Source organism: Zosterops lateralis (assembly GCF_965231275.1).
Source record: "Zosterops lateralis genome assembly, chromosome: 20".
In the NCBI taxonomy this organism is placed as follows: domain Eukaryota; kingdom Metazoa; phylum Chordata; class Aves; order Passeriformes; family Zosteropidae; genus Zosterops; species Zosterops lateralis.
In genome coordinates, this window is record NC_139780.1 from 838,305 (window position 1) to 855,589 (window position 17,285).

Below are 17,285 nucleotides of genomic sequence, written 5' to 3' on the forward strand. Positions count from 1 at the left end.
GAGTTGCCTCAGAGGGGCAGTTTTTGGGATGGGGGAGAGGGCCAGTCCATCCCTCTCTTTGGTCAGCACCACGAGGAAACCCCAGCTCTGGTGCCAAACCCACAGTGTGAGAAGGGAAAGGGGAGGTGGGATGGGAGGTAGGGGTGGCTGTGGTTTTCCTGCCTGCATGTCCCCAGTCTGCACCACAGTCCTGCTCACTGCTGGCCACAAATCCCTGCACTTTGTCCCACTCTCAATTCCAGAGATTTACAGCTGTGCTAACTCTGCCTTGCCCACTTCCCACCCTTGTACAGACAACACGAGCCCGAGTTCACCAATTCCACAGAAATCATCCCTTAGCAAAGGAGGGCTGGGGGCTGGAGCTGTCTTTCCAAAGGAATGCAAGGGCTTTGCATGTTCCCCTGAGCATCAAAGAGCTCTCAGGGTCTCAGGTGAACCACACAGAAAGGTGAGAAGGAGCTGCCAACCCTGTGCCACCAGCTGAGCTGTGTGGTACCTCTGTGCCCACAGCTAATCCTGTCTGGGGACATGCACCAGCCAAGTTCTCCTGCTGTCAGCTACCAGTGGGCCCAGCACACGTCTCACTCACTCACTTGGAGTTCATTTTTTGTCTGTCCCAGGTTCCTCCTTGCCCTGCAAACTGCTGTGCTGCCACAGGCCACAGGCCCTATGCAGGATTTGCACAGGAGGAAACAAAACCAGCAAGAAGGAAAGCTGGCCCGACAAACAACCCCTCCATCAGCAACTGCCAGAGAAATGAGGAGCCCAAGAGCCTCTGCCTCGGCAGCTCCTGTTCATGTGGCAGGCTGTGTGCTTTAGGCAAAAAGTTATAACATTTTGGGAGACATTGGTTGTGGCCTGATGGCAGTAACAGTGCTGAGAGGTCAACCCAAACACCAGCCTCAAGGCAATGGAAGGCTGAAAGGGCTGGAAGGGGCAGGACAGCTGGTGCCAAGGTCTGACCTCGTGAGCCTGGCGTGGGGAAGGGTCCAGTGTCAAACTGTGACCCCCAGTCCTGTGGCAGTGCAGGGGTCAGGGAGTGCCCGTGAGGTTCAAGGCATCTGCACACAAAGCCTGAGAGAGATTGGGTGTGATATTTCTCATGTCTTGGAACTTGCAACTTCTCTTCAGCCAGAGCTGGGCGGGTGGGATCCTGGTTTAACATCTGGTCAGCAGCAGCAGTTCAAAGAGGCCTCCAGTCTCCCCCTGCACTGCCAGTGAGCAGCAAACTCCCCGTGCTGCTGAAGGGCTCCAGCCTGCCCCAGCAGGGCCAGGCCCTCCTCCCTCCCCTCCCACTGGGAGTGCAGCTCCACAGCTCCTGAAAGCAGGAGAGACTGCTGAAAAAAAACAAGGATTTGCTTCAGTTTTCCTCCGGGAGACAAGTCCCAGCGGTGAAAAATGCAGTTTGGCACCAGAGGTTGGGAATTGTCCAAGAGACACCACACCTGACAGAGCCTGTCCAGCTGTGCCTGCAGGAGCTCTGGCCTTGGGGACAGCAGAGTGACCAAGATGGTTTGGGGTTTATGGGGATCTCTAATTGCATTTGGGGTGAGCCAGTTACGTGTGAAGGTTTTGGGGCCCGTGGCCTTCCTGGCCAGAACAGGTCAGCAACAGAACAAGTAGTGTAATGCACTGTAGGTATCAAAAAGACATTCGTGCCACTAGAGGAAACCATTCCAAAAAAAAAAAAAAAAAATTAAAAAAAAAAAAAAAAAGGGAAGATATTCTTTGCACTCAATCAGGAGCACTTACATTCAGAAGGATCTTTGAGCCCATGCACTTCTCTAAGCTTCCTTCAAACCCCAGTTTGACAAAACTGGTGAGCTTTGTTCCCCTGAAAAATCATACACCTTGGTTTGTCCTTGGCCTTGGGAAGGGTGGTTAGTGTGTCACTGAGACAGTTTTTAATAAAAAGCTTTAGGTACAAGGGTTCTCTGGCAAGCTCACCAGTGGCCCACAGCCACCAGTGCTGTCACCATTTGCTTCTCCTGGTTTCTAGGCTTTGCCACAAGAACAACTGCTGTGGTTCCCATAAGAATATTATTTAATTGCAAATGGGCTACTCTAGAACAACTCTGAGAACACCTGATGTACAAAATTCACAGAAAAGCTAATTAACACCGGGAGTTTAGAAAAGTTTTGCTGTAAAAAAAATAAAGCCAAGAAACGTAACAATTACTGACAGCTTCTGCCATGAACCGTTTCTCTTAGTTTGAAATCAAACTTTTAATCACTTGCTACCATGTAAAAACTCAAAACTGGGAGTAGAGACAGAGGAGCGACTTTTGATTCTTTGGGAAAAAAAAATATATTGAAATGTTAAAAATAAAATTAAAAAAAAAAAAAAAAAACCTTCAAGCCTCCCTCCCTGATTTCTAAAGATACCGGTGTTGATGGAACAATCAGCTGCAGCCAAGTGCCCTCAAGGTGTACAGTTATTCAAAGGAGCAAAGTCCAGTGCAGAACTGGTCTGGTCAATGGAGTCTGATTATCCATGGCAAGATGGCCCAGGGGACAAGAGGAAAGGTGGGGTGGAGGAGAAACAAAAGAAACTTCAAGTCACTTTAGATCTCAGCTGCCTGAAGACTTTAGAACATCAGCCTCCCATTCGTCTGCCCACTTGAAAACATTAGAAAGTCTGTCAAGTCCACACACTATCTATGGAAAGGAGCACGTTCCTGGCAGAGGGCTGTCTCTCTCCCGTGCTCAGCTTTCCTTTCAAACTTAATTTTATATATATTTATATTTTTATATATATATAAAAAAGCACTTGGTTTCCAGGGGCATTCATAATGAGGTCCACAGTGTTTAGAACTTAAATTTCTTTTTTTTTTTTCTTTGTTTGGAACAGTGTTTTAAAGTTTTGTTTTTAATTAAAATACAGTCTTAAAGCATGTTGGACTTCAAAAACATGAGTTTGTTCATGTCTTCTGGACTGAGCAGCCGCCTCCTTTTGATCAAGAGCGCCTGCTCACACATATTTACACACTCGCTCCTGGCACCCACAGCAGGCACTGCTAAGAGCCAAAAGGCCAGCTTGGCTAGTTTTGTATGCTTTTGGGTAACACACGACCAGTACTGAAACAGGTCAGGGGTGGCCTGGAAGAGAGGTTCTTGCAAATAATCATAGACTTCACTTTTCCCGAACCAATCTTCTTCCTGAGCTGCTGCCGCGGCCTCCCCCGCTGCACGAGGCTTCTTGGTTGAGGGTTCAAACTCTGTTTCTTCTGCCCAGGACTCTTTCACCTCATTGATCAGCTCGCAGACCTTGCCAATGATCTCTTCGTGCTGGTAGGGAGGGACGGGCCGCAGCTTCTGCTGAGGGTCCAAGATCATGGCTACCTTGTGTGCCGAGTGAACCTTGAAGTTTTCCTTCAGCGCCTCCAGGAAGAGGTGACAGAGTTTGCTGACCACGCCAGCGTCGTTGGCTTTGGAAGTGAAGAGTTTCTCCAGTTTGACGTAGGTGGGCAGCACCAGCTGCAGCGTGGGCCGGCTCTCGTTGCTCAGCTCGATGACGGCCTGTTTCACCGGCGCCAGGATGGCTGCCAGGTTGCTGAGCAGGTGTTTGTTCAGGTTTTGGATGAGGTTCATCTTCTTGGCCCTGCTGTAGAACTCGCAGATCTGCTCGTAGCGCTCGTGGACGAGCAGCAGGGAGTCGGTGACCGAGTTCCAGCAGGGCGGAGGGGAGGTCTCTTCCAGGGAGCCAAAGGTCTCCTTGGAGAGGCCTGTGGACCCTGCCAGGTCTTCGCAGACATTCAGGAGCTCGATCACCTCGTGCATGTTGCGAGCCTGCAGCGTTCTCTTGTTGAGCACGCTCTGCACCACCGAGTTCAAGGCACAGGCCGAGCAGCGCAGGCACATGCCCGCCTTGGAGAACGCTGAGGAGTTGACCCTGCAGTCCGTCACGTACACCGTCCTGATCTCCGACATCACAAACTCCGACAGCACGTTCTGCACCCAGTGGTGGATAAAATCACCGTTGTCTCGAATGTCCACACCCTTAATGCCCAGGACGTAGCTCTTGATGTGGTTCCCTTCCACCTGGTAGGCGGTGAGGATGTAGCAGGAGTCGGGGCCGACGCTCTGCGAGTGGCAGGTGACCCCGATGCCCAGGCAGGCGTTGCTGCCCAGGGCGCAGGTGACTTTCACCTTCACCTGGTTGTACATCCGAGGCAGGTGCTTCAGAGCCAGGGTGTTGAAGTTGCCCAGGACCTCGGTGACGGAGAAGGCACCGTAGCGAGCCCCGCTGTCCACCAGGGTCTGGGCCAGCTTGATGAACTCCTTCCCGCTGATCACGCTGAGCGCGCCCAGGTCGGTGCACATCACCCTGAGCAGCCTCTCGGCGATGTTCTGCCGCTCCTTCTCCGGGATCGCGCTGTTCCCCAATGAGCCGCTCGCCGACGCTGCACCGAGACACAAGAGGGCACAGAAAGGACCACATCAGCACCAGGATACAACAGGGAACAAGGTACAAAGCAATTCTGGGAGGGCCTCAGACAGGTGGAATGTGCTCAGGTGATGGAAGAGGCAGTTCCAAGCTTGGATTTGTTACCCTGAGGTTTCTGCATGGAGGAACCTGCAGAGACAGGCCCTGCTCTTGTTCAGAGCAGATCTGTATCCTGTCCCTGGTGTGGGGATAGTCACCACTCAGCCCAGATTGAAAGAAGGACATCAAATCACAGAATCCCAGACTCGTTTGGGTTGGAAGGGACATTAAAACCCATCCACTGCCACCCCTGCCATGGCAGGGACACCTTCCACTATCTCAGGCTGCTCCAAGCCCTGTCCAGCCTGGCCTTGGGCACTGCCAGGGATCCAGGGGCAGCCACAGCTGCTCTGGGCACCCTGTGCCTATGTCACACCATAAAGACTGGATTGGTTTTTTAACTCCAGGCCAGGAGGTCTGACCCTGGATCAGAAGTTAGCTTCTTCCAGGAGCTACCAAATGCAAATGCATTTCCAAACGCATCTTCCTCACAAACCTTTCCAACTACCCCAGGGTTCTTTGCTGCACTCCTGCAGTGGGAAGGGGTGCTCTACTCTGCCAGGTAGGACATGAATTAAGGACGAAATCAAACACAGTTTGGTGAGGACAAGGGCCTTGTGCAGTGTCCATCACTGCTGCACCCTGCAGGCACCTGCTGGACAGGGAGAAAGTGAGAAGCTGCTACTCACTGTTGTTGGCGTTATTTCTTTGGAGCTGTGGTTTCCACTTTTCTTCAACCACGGGGTGAGGTGACCTGGACTGGTTGGAGGCAATGTTGTTCTCATTGTCAGCTGCGAGGCAAGAGACGGGGAGGGGTTAAAAGCACAAAATAATGTTTAAAGCACAAAGAAGCAGAAACTACCCAACTGTTCAGCATTTATGTAGCGTTCCTTTAACTAAGGGGACAACAACCTACCACACTCTCTGTGGCTTTTAGGCAGCTCTCAGTGAGCTGGCACAGCACCTTCAGGGACCTTGAAACTATCTTTGGGCTTACAATCTATCACTTCTCAAAATGTGGCTGAAATGTGCCACAGGTCTTTCTGTGCACCAGGGACACTGATGCCATCAGCACACCCTGAGGAATGTCTCCTGAGGAACTGGAGCTGCACACCAGGAGGAATGGAAGCTCAGCCATTCATGTGGCTCCAAAATGATGTGGAGCAGACACTGATCCTTCTGTTCCCTCCCTGCCACTTCCTGCACTGCAGGTGGCTGCCCTCTTCTCTCTGGGAAGAGCTTTGGTTTTCAAGCTGTGCTCAGCTCCTCTGGACCTGAGGGTCTCATTGCAATCCTCAGGTCTGATTTCCTCCCTATGAAGAGCAAGGGCCCATCTCCTCTGGGCTCTCACTGCTGCCTCAGGCTGCAAACACAAAGCCAAAGTTTCTGGAATGTGGACCAAAGACCATCCCACCCTGAGGCTGCAGACACCAAGTGCCCCCTCTTTGTGTTTGTGCTCACATTTCTGTGTGTGTAACTGGGTTAAACATTTTGGCTGCCAGTCTGATGGGATCTTACAAGAAAATGCAAGCCAGATCAGTTAAATCTGTATTGTATCCATGTTTTCCTCTCCTGTGCCCCAAGAATTTCTCCCCACCCTCCAGAGGAAACTTTCTAGTCCTTAGTATGCCTCAATACAAAGTGGTGCTGTGAAACAGGCTGTGAAGGAACAGTGCACAGTGAAATGGGATGGAAGAGGAAGAAGAAAGATAGAGAGACTGATGACCAGGTGGAGCAGAAGGATGGAAATAAACCCAAGGAAAGCAGAACAGGCCATTTGCTCATCACAGCTGGATTCATCACACCTAATTCTGGACCTGCCAGAGACACCTCTCTTTGAGGTGGCCCATTAGGGCTCCTTTTGCACTCAGAGGTGCCACCCATTCATTCCCCCAGGCAGAGCCAGATCCTCTCCTAGAGCGGGAACCACCTTGGCCTGGAGCCACCTGCAGTCACTGACTCTGCAGTGATTTTACAGGGAGTGCAGCCTGGCCAGCTCAGCCCCCACAGCCTGGGGACAGCAGCACACACTGCAGTGACCCTGCCTGTGCTCTGGGCAGAGGAGCACGAGCTGGAGCAGTGCCTTGGGGCACCCACAGCTCTGCCAGGCTGCTCTGGGGGCCAGCAGCACACACAGGAGAGGGCAGAGCTGCTCTCCTCCAGGTGTGCCAGCAACCTGAGAGAGCAGGGAGAGCAGCAGGGGTATGATGGAGCCCTCTGCCTTTACTGCTGGGCACTCCAGACCTGCCCATGCACTGGCACAGGCTGGAAAATGCCTCAGAGCAACCCAGGACAGAGCCCAGGACAGCCTTTGGGGCCTGTGTGTGCCCAGGGAGCTCCCTGGCCATGCTGGATACCCAGGAGTGCTGCCACACTGAGGCTGCAGCCACAGCTTGGGCTTTGCAGAGATGTGAAGAGCACAAGTTCAATGTCACCAGTGTCTTCAACTCCAAACTTCTGTGGGTGGGCAAAGGAAAATGCTGGATGTTGCCTACTGACTTTGCTCATGGTTGATGCCCTCCTTGTCTTGGTGAGGGATGGGTAGGGGGAGAAACCCTCTGTATTTCCTCACCACAACTCTTTTATCTGTTCCCTAATAATAGGGGATTTATTATACACAAATATCTGCTGGCATTCAGTGTGGTATTAATGAGATTTGTACATTTCAGCCTCATCTTCCTTATCAGACAGTCTGTGAACTACACATATCATGGTTCTTAATTTTTCTTCATGCCTCCAATCCTTTAATCCAGGTTCAGTCTAGTCCTCCTTTTAGTTTTTTTAGTCCTAGATTGTAGGAAGGGCATTATATGGCAGCACTCGACCTGAACAAAGTACTCTAAAGGGAGTCAAAGCTGTATATTGTTCAGTGTAATTACAGAACAAATTCCTCTGCCTGGTGTTCTGCTGTTCTATTTCTGCCTTTCAGCACCCAATTTACATTCTAATTGCTTCTTCTCACCGTGTGGCTGCTTTATGAAGCTATAATCTCTCCTTATTACCTTCCAGCCTGCAGGCTCAGCCCTCTGAACGACTCAAGAGCCAGAATGTCCCTGATTTTGCTTCTGGAGGCCAGCAGTGTGTTCCCTGGCTCCTGTCCCTTGTGAGAAGGGTCCAGGGGAGGCAGCACAGCCAGTGGAAGAGATCAGCCCTTTACATCAGACAGGACAAACCAAACTGGGCTGCTGAACACATGAACTGAGGGAGCATTTGACCTCTGCAGGCTTCTTGGCTCTCTCCTGTAATGAAACATTCCCTGAGCAGGGATAAATCACTGTGTCCCCAGCCTGTGCATCCTGTGCCACCAGTTCTGCTGACACTGCAAGGTCCCTGCGCTTCCAGACTTCAGAGATGTTGGGGCAATGCTTGGATATGGAAATCCCAGAATCACAGACTTGTTTAGGTTGGAAAAGACCTCTAAAATCACCCAGTCCAACCATCAGCGCAGCCCAGCACCACATTCATCACTAAGCCATGTCCCCAAGTGCCACATCCACATGTTCTTTGAGCACTTCCAGGGATGGTGAGTTCACCCCTGCCCTGGGCTCAGGGTGCTTGAGAACCCTTCTAACCTAAACCTCCCCGGGAACAACTCGAGGCCATTTCCTCTTGAACTTGCCAGTTGTTCCCAAGGAAAAGAGACCAACACCCTCACCTCACTACAACCTCCTGTCAGCCTGAGGGCAACAAAGTGCTGCCAGGTCAGATGCAGGCCCTGTGTGCCTCCAGTGCTGTCTGTGACACAAAACACCCAGAGCTGGACACCCACCAACACTGACTGCAGTTTTCCTGCCTCTGGTTTGGTTTTGCCCTCATCCCACAGCAGCAAATTCTGCCTGCTCTCCCCAGCTGCACACGGGGAGGAAGAGGAGAGGTTGATGCCCCTGCATTTCTTGCTTTCAAGTGTTTGAACCTTTGCAGCACCGTTCTCACGCTGCTTGATGTAAACAATGTGTATTCTTAGAAATTATCTTGTGTTTTGCATAGTTGTTCTCTGAGAGAGAACTTGATTGAAAGTAAGAGTGACCAATGGGAGGTTGTGACCTCCTTGGGCCAATCTGGGCCCTCTGTAAAAAGGGTATATAAGTTAATTGGAGTCAGATAATAAAGAGCCTTCCATGTTTGACCTGCTGCTGCTGCCTGCTGTCCCCTGTGAGGGTCCACACCCACATCACAAGGTGTTGCCCCTCTAAGGGCAGGGGTAACACACCACCCCCAGAGAGGCCACACGAGGGGACAGTGCCTTTCCCAGGGCACAGCCTTGGTGGTGCCTGCAGAAAGCAGCTAAAAGACATGGACACTCTGTCACTGCAGCAGTGAGACTTCAGGAGGAGGCAGCCAGGCAGGGGAAGGGACTGGCAAACAGAACAGGAAGCAATGAGAAAACAGAGTTTACCAAGAGAAATCCTGATCTGGGCAGAGGGGATTTACCCATTCACAGAGCTCTGATGTGAGAGCAACTCAATCACAGATACTGTTCCCTGCAGCCGTGTTCTGTGGCCAAAGTAACCCAGGGGAACAACCACAGGACACAGACTGGTCTGGGTTGGAAGAGGCCTTAAAACTCATCCAGTCCCACCCCTGCCATGGGCAGAGACACGTCCCACTATCCCAGGTTGGTCCAAGCCCCATCCAAACTCACACTTCTGCTAACAAAGTGCTCCCAAAGTCTTTGTAACATTACACAGATGATAAGTAGCTGCTCAACAACACACAAAGCCTGCACTAAGATTTGCCAACAGAAACTGAACTGGAATAGAGGAACCTCGTGGATGAAGATCTCAAGTGACACTATTAAAATTAGGGCTAAAACTAAAATAGAGAGGAAGAGAACTTTGATTAACATTATTGTTACAAAAAGAAAAAAAATGCTTTTCCTCCATCCTCTTGTCCTCCCATGCCACTTTCCTCAGGCCTTGCACTGCATCTGCATCTCAATAAAGCAGTTGCCTGTTGGAGAGCACAGCTCTGTCAAAGGGGGTTTAATTGTTCTTAAAACTGTGTTAGTGCACTTGAATTTTTATTCAGGAGAAAAAAAAAAAGAAAAAAAATCTGCCAATAAAAATTAATTCTGTTTCTACATTTTTGAATATGTTGAATGCTGTCTTTGAAACAGGCTTGGCTTTGAAATTTTAAAATCATCTCTTATGTATCAAGACAGGAAACAAAGCCAGTGACTTAGAAACAAAGCACTGGAATGACTCCTAAGAATTCTCATTTGCAGGTAGCTGAGAGGGAACTGAACACAGCTGCTGAAATGGCAAATTCTTCTTCCAAGAACACATTTCAGTCCTTTGCGGTACTCCAGGAGATACAGGCACAGGACAGGACTTGCTTCACAGGCAAAGGCTCTGCTGCCCTGTGAATGGTTTTGGTTTGTTTGCTTCCTTGAGAGCCACCCCTTTGTGGGGAATTAACCTGCTGTAGGAGCTTATGCAATGAGGATTCCCTGGACAGCTCTGGATAAAGGCAATGAGGAGTGTGATGGACTCTGATCTGACATGGCACAGTCCCTCTCTCCCTAAGGAAAGGGGCAGAATTTACAATACACCCTGAGCCTGTGTGCTCCAGCCTTTGAGAGATGACTGTGTTTGTTGCAGGTGAAATGACTGGGGCTGGGGAATGGTGGGGCACTGAGAACTCTAGGGACACACATCAGGGTCAGCACCAGGCAGCAGCACAGAATTAATGTAATTTATTTAATTCTCTGCTTGCAGCAAGTCGAAGTGCCCAGCTTACCTGCATGGGACTGCATGTGCTCCAGGAGATTGTTATAAAACTGGAACTGGATTCCACAAGCTCCACAGGTGTAAGGCTCTGTTTGGGAGAAATGAGTTCAGAAGAATTACACAGAGTCTGCAGGGAAGCAGCACAGGTGCATACCTCAGTGTGTACAGCTGTGGGGCACAGCACAGGGAGCAGGGCAGGGCTCTGCCCCCTGCCTGGGGCTGGCCTGGCCTGGGCTGGGCACCTCCTGCTGCTGCTGCACTTCATTCACTGCCAGGGACAGGCAGAGCACTGCAGGAAGCAGCTGCTGCTGTGTGTGGGCACCTCAGGGATGTGCACAAGGGTTTCTTCAGGCTGGTATCTGCTGGTCCCTGCTGCTTTTGTGCCTGTGCAAAGCCTGCTGGATTCATCTTCAATCCAGTCCTGTCAAATCCCAGTGTCTGCTGCCTTTCCTGAGTGAGACAAGGAGCACTGGGTTGTGACAAATGCTGTGGTCAGAGGCTGGGGGTGGAGCAGTGCCATGGGGGAGCTCAGCTGGGGCTTTGTGGCTGTCACCAAGTGCAGTGAGACCAGGGACTGGTGAGTGTCAGGGCCTGGGTGGCAGCAGGATGCCAGGGAAGCAGAGCTGGAGGGCAGAAAGCACAGGAACCAGGGCTGTGCCTGAAGGCTGAGAGCAGAGCAGGAGAGCCATGTGCCAGAGCAATATGGATGAGCTGGAGTGAGGAAAGAGCTGGATGCAGAGCTCCCTCATCAGCTGGAAGCCACATTTAGCCCTGTTCTATGTTCAAAGTGCATTTTTTTTCCACTGAATTAACCAAACAGCAAATGTTTGCAGCTGCCTGTTTAAACTGTATCAGTAGAGTGACAGTTGGTTGACAGATGTGATCTCGAACTACAGAGCTGAAATTTGGGTACACTGCAGTTGGCCTCTGTCCCTGCAGCCACACCAGCACTGCCACCTCTCCCTGGGACATTTTGTCCTGGAGCAGCAGAATGGACAAACACATTTGGCATATGAACAGTTTTGGATACACACACCAAGCAGGGTCTGTTGCTACAATATTTCAGAAGCCTAGCTCTAAGTTCAAAAGGAAAAACATATTCTGTATCAATGAATAAGCAGAAGCACCCAGGATAGAAGAACCAAAACCCAGGGAAGCACAAGGCTGTCTAAACCCTGTGAGAAGCCTATCTCAGGGAGCAAAACCCAGAATCCACCTCAAGGCTACAGGAATCCCTGAGGAAAAACATAAAAAAGAGCACGAACAAGTCTGTATAAGGTGTATTTTTATGCTGTGAGGTTAAAACTTTCCCACAGAACCTGCAGAAATGATGGAGCCAGCTCTGCCTGGAGTTGTGCTCAGTGCTTTAACTCACTGTATCTGCTTGTGATGCTGCTGCTGGGCTTTGCTGCACCATGGAAGTTTGGAGGTTTGGTACTCAAGTAACTGTGCTTGCAGAAAAGAGAAGACTTGGATGGCTGAGTGGCACACAGGGATTTATTCCTTGGGAATTAACAGGGACTAGCTGTGTCTGCTGAAATCATCAGCAGTGAGGTAGCTGTGATACAATGCAATCTAACTGTTTAGACTTATTTTTAATTGCCAGAGAGGAGAAGGTTCCCTGCGGGTGCAAACCATCCCTCTTGGGCTCATGTCTCAATGCCAGTGACCTGTGCTACAGACACACCTGTGCCTCTGCTGCTGCTGGAGCCCAGACTGCTCAGATGGAAACATCTCAAACTGAGGGGGCCTGACTGCCCCTCCAAGCATCTAAATTAACGTGTGAATGATCTAATGAAAGCTGCCACACTCCCCAGAGCCTGCTGACTGCTGCTGACAGGCCCCTGCTGGGTCAGAAGAGTTTGTCACCCTCTCTCTCTCTGCCCCTCTGCTCTGCTGGAGCCCCTGCCCCTCCACCAGAGGGGAGAACAGACCCTGCTGTAGCTCTGGGTGCTGCCAGTGCAGATGTCACCCCGCAGTGCCCTGGACACAGCAGCTCTCCTGTGCCATTGGCACCTCAGCAGACACCTGCATTCCCTCCTGCAGTGCAGAGGGAGAAGAACTGGGAGAACTCAGCTCTCCACTGAAAACCCAGGGCCCTTCTCTGCCCCCACACAAGCCCCCAGCTGCCCTGGGAGCAGGATTCCAGCACAGCTCTTCCCTGAGCTCAGTTCCAGCCTCAGCAGCAGGCAAGCCCTCCCATCAGCCAGCCTCTCCAAGCTGCACATTTTCCACACTCATTTTGCTCTCCTCTTTCACACTCATTTCCTTCTCAGCTCACTTTGTCTCCCTGAGCTGCTTCACTTCCCTCCTGCTGTATTCTCAGCTATTTTATCAGCACAAACTTGTGTTATTTTTCTAGCTCTCCCCTTCACCCCTGCCCAGTCTCTTCTGGCTTCTCCCATCTGCATCCAGCAGGGCTGTGACCACCAAGGCGTCCACAGCTCTTCATCTCGAGCTCCTCCCTTTGGCACCACAGATCTCTGGATGCTCAGTGCACTCAGTGAATTGGTAAAGCCTCTCATTTGTGATTCTTAGAAAAAATCGTGTTGATTTCCCTTTCAATTCCAAAAGATGCCCCTTCTGTTCTACTGCAGAAATGTCCAACTTTGGAAACAAAATCACCACCTGCTTTCAAAAGCTTTCATGTTCTGAAAATGCTAAAGTATTTTCTAAATAATTCTGAGACAAGGATATACAGAAGCCTAAGGTTGCCACAAATAAAAATGAGGCACGTTAAAAATAAGCATAAAATTTAAATTCACCCAAGAATTCCAAAGTCCTTCTTGGGACCAGGGGAAGGGATGCTTGGGAGGATGTGCAGAATTCTCATGGGAATGAATGAACTCACTTCACTTCCCAGAGCTCTCTCAACCCTCATCCTTCTGAGCTTTCAGCTCCTGAGCTCCTCATGCTCCAGAGTGCAGAGCTGGGAACAGTCAGGCTGGCTGGAAGGAGGGTGGGATGTGCCAGGGCTAGAAGAGGAAGAGGGATCTGGAAGGTGGAGAGAAGAAAGAGGCAATCTGTATCCCAAACCAGGGAAAAGTCACTGCTGGAAAAGAACTGTTCACCTGCACTGCTAATCCAGCAAATCCTCCTCCCTTTGAATTCTCTTGCAAATTAAACTGGAGAAGTTGTCCAAACTGCTCTGCACACCCACCTGTGTCTCATTCTCCTTCCTGGGAGCACAGCTCCCCCCACCACTGCAGGACCTCTGCTCCTCCTTCCCCCTGGGAATTTCAGCTCCTCCTTACTCAGGTTTATGGGTCAGGGACCTTTTCTCCTTCAGGTTGAGCTCCCCTTTTGCTCTCTGTCCTTCTGCTCCCAGCTGCTGGTGCACAAGGGAAGCTGAGCCCCCTCTGTGCTGCCCACACCAGCCCCCTGTGTCCTGCTTTTCTGAGAGCAGCTCCCCACCAGCAGCTGGTGAAACCTCTTCAGTGTCCTGAACCACAGAGAACTAACACTCACATCTGGTTGCACAATTTAAAACATCTTTCCCCAAGGCTATAATTAGACACTTTTATTAGTGCTTTACCCAGTGAGCAAGGCAGCAGCTGTGTGAGCCAAGGCAGAGGAAAACCAGTGCCTGTGCTTAGCTTAAATAAATCACTCTAATTTCCATGTTAACTCTCACTGCCACATCCAAGCCAGGGAAAACAGCAGAGCCTGGTCTGAAGCCAGGAGTGAACAGGAGCTTTAAGAGAAAGTTTCAACAGCAAGTGCCCTGAGGTGGCTGTGCAGTGACAGACACCCAGCAGGGTGACACCACGGCTCAGCAGGGACAGCCTCCCAGGCTGCTCTTTCCTCAGCAGAAAAGAGCCACATTTCAACACTTCTGTCCTCATCTTGGTGAAAAATAAAATGCAGAACAACTGTGGGGAAAACTTCTCAGCGTTTCCACCCAGTGTTTCCATTGGCTTTAGCTTTACTAACAGTGTAACAGCACCTTGTGTCCCTTTGACACAAACCCATGAGACAAGGCAGGAGAACCAGCAGCAGGCTCCTACAAAAATCACCAGCACACCCCAAAATCAGTGGAAGTTTCTTGCAAATAAAACTTCTGCCACTTCCAGCCAGCTCAGACAGCAAGAGGCAACAAGGTGCTCTGGAGTATGTCTGGAAAAGGGGAGTCCCAAATTCACCACCCTTGCCAAATGTCTCGGCATTAATTGAGTTTATCTTCCTGCATGAACTCGAGGTCTGAATAAAGCCCTTGCCTCTCTCTCAGGTCTGTAAGAGGAGGAACATATGTCCTCCCCACCATGGTCAGGATCAGGGTGCAGCTCTCAGGGCTGGCCCACATCACCAGGCTGGCACAGATGTTACCACCCCAAATCCCAATGTTGGGAACCAAACACACTGCAAGGCAAAGGGAGAAGCTCCACCTGCTGAAAGCATCGAGGCCAGAGGGCAGAACTTCCAGCAGAGACCACTGTCCATCCATCCCAGAGCTGCTCTCTCCCCACTCCTGCTCCCTGTTTCCAATCCATACTCCTAGAACTGGCACTGTGAAGGTGTTAACTGAGCTGAGCCCTGATGACAAGTTCTTCTGTGTGTAAATGTATCTTAAATATGGGTTATTTTCAATATTTTCAAATCTTGGTTTCAGAACATGCTCACAAAAAACTCCCTGAAGACTGAATATGAAGTGATTTGGTAACCTCAGACTGCATGGAAACACCCTGGAGGATTTCTGTTGCACTTAAATCGCCAGAGCCACAGAAGTGAGGGCATTTTATTCTTTGACACCTGGACTCATAATAAAAAACCCCATTTATTGATGAGAATTGCTGAGAGGGCAGGGCAGCAGGGCTGCAGGAGGGCAGTCCTTGCCTTTTGCACCACAGACATCCATCACACTTACTTCGTAAAAGCGGGAAAGGATTTGAAATCAGGGGACTGGCGGTTTCTGCAAAAAAGAAAGAGATTTAAATATTGAGACTGGCAGAGACCTCGCTGCATTCTACACTGCTCTGCCTATCTGCTCCCTGCTCCTTATCCCTACTCCACACTTCCAGAGCTATCCAGGGTGGGATGGGAGCTCCATTTACCACAAAATCCAACAGGCCCATTTTCTCTCCCTTGCTCAGTTTCTCATGGCCAGGGTTCTGCATCTTTCCTGTCCAATTAAAAATGTCCAGAGATTTTAACACAGACCCAACGCTACAGCAATGGAAACAAGGAGGGAGGCCAGCAAAGAAAAGCTACAGGGCAAAAAAACCTTTACAAAGGCTTTCTTTGGTGCTCCAGATGCAAATTCCCAGTTTCACCATGCAGCCTCTTTAATCTAAAGCTGGGAGGAAACCAGGGTGTTTCCCTCTCCCTGGATGCCAAAGGAGAGAGTTCCTAAGCAGTGCAGTTACTCCAGGCTGAGAATGCACGTTTCCTATGCAGCACACCCTGCAGGCTGCCTTTCTGTAAGGTGTGACTGAAAACTGGGTGCTGGCTGCCCCTGGGGCATCCAGGAGTTGTCTGTCCTGGAGCAGAGGGAGTGATCCCAGCACCTCACACCATCTGTGGTTTCCTACAGTTCCCAGGTGAGGTCCTTTAGGGCCAGAAATCATTAATTATTAATGTTAAATGTTCAGTCATGGACTCAGAGCATTTCCAGAAGGCTGTGAGCTGGCACATCCATGACTTGAGGCTCTCAGGGCTCTCTGATAGACTTGGCCTGGTTTCTTTGGAAGGAAAACTGCCCTCCTGAACTGCATGGGTCCAACACAGTGAGCTTCCTGCTGAACACCCCAATGTGCTGAGGGCCTGAGCTGCTGCAGAGGGCTCCAGAGGGCAGGGCCAGCCTGGAAGGGATGGAGATGGAGGCATGGATGATGCTTGGCAAAGACATGAGTGGACAGTGCTGTGGAAAGGGGACACAGGGAAGGCACCAGCTCATACAGAATGCTGCTGATCACTTCACACACTGTGACCAGCCAGCAGTGCTCCAGGGGCTCCTGCAGCTGCTCAGCTCTGTATCTGGGGCAGGATCTTCACTGGAACAAGCCCCCAACGTGGCCCTGCTGAGCAGCTGAACAGGGCAGGCTCCTCCAGGCACTCCCCTCTCTCTCTGTGTGCTTGGCCCCTGCTCTGGGAAGTACCAGGGAAGACAAGGATGCCCACGGCACCTTCCATGGCTCCAAACATTCCAGAGCTCTTGCAGCAGCCCAGCTGCACAAGAGCTTTTGAGGGGCAAAGCCCAAATTCACTATCCCCCAAGAAGAGCATCTGATCTGGAGCAGGCACAGAGCCCAGCAGTGGCACTTAAAAGAGCCCAAGGAATTCTCAGCACCACCTCTGGCTGCTCTCCAGCCAGAAGGGCTGACACAGTGTCCTTGTTATGCTTGGCTTCCTACTCACATGTATGAAACAGCAGTTCAGGTACTCAATACAACTGTTTTGATGTGAAGGAAGACTCTTGGGATTTTTCTGTTCTTCATATGTATAATTGGACAATTTTTTATCCATGCATTGTGAGGTCCTTGTTACAGCACAGTCACTTCCACTAAAGCCACCTATACAGGCAACAATCATAGAAATGCCAGAGTTTGGCTGATTAATGATAAATCACCTTGCACTGGGGCTTTGTAATCTTTCCCTCCATAGATTGTCCAGGCAAAATGAGAGTTGAGGCTTTTCTGCCCACACTTTGTTCTCTCAGGGACTCTTGTTGCCATGCCCAGCCCAGTATCTGTGTTTGCAGAGTGCAGTCCTCAGCCCTGCCCCAGCTCCTTGCCTCAATGCTTTCATATGGATTGCCTCAATTCTTCCCTGGTGTCCCAAGGCCCTGGAGCAATTGGCAGGATATCACCCACAGAGACTGGCTGCTGAGTGGTTATTTGAACCCAGATATATTTCTTCCTGTCTGCAAGTTGCCTGTTGAACATGAGAAGTCTGGAACAGCTTAAATGAATGTGGCACCAGAAATAAACAGCTCATTCCTAGAAAACCTCAATTCCACACAAATGCCCAGTGGACACAGTGACTTATTTATGCAACCAGGCAAAGTGACACCCTCTTAACTGAACCTCTCCCTGTGTGACTCTCATTCTCCTGGTGGGAATTGCACTCAGCTC

The 17,285-nt window shown here is 50.5% G+C and overlaps 1 protein-coding gene across 15 annotated transcripts in view; it reads right to left on the minus strand.

Moving 5' to 3' along the window:
* Positions 1–725: 725 nt before the first annotated feature.
* The window catches only part of ZNF618 (zinc finger protein 618), a 124,868-nt gene continuing 108,308 nt past the window's right edge, over positions 726–17,285 (minus strand). For 11 of the 15 annotated variants that reach the window (XM_083876138.1, XM_083876137.1, XM_083876139.1 and 8 more), the window contains 4 exons: positions 15,080–15,124; positions 10,226–10,303; positions 5,176–5,277; positions 726–4,403 (listed from right to left, as the gene is read on the minus strand). In XM_083876138.1, coding sequence (XP_083732264.1) covers positions 2,887–4,403; positions 5,176–5,277; positions 10,226–10,303; positions 15,080–15,124 — 1,742 coding nt within the window. In that variant the 3' untranslated portion in view covers positions 726–2,886. The remainder of the gene's footprint in view (positions 4,404–5,175; positions 5,278–10,225; positions 10,304–15,079; positions 15,125–17,285) is intronic. The other 4 variants (XM_083876134.1, XM_083876147.1, XM_083876142.1 and 1 more) reach the window with 2 other exon arrangements.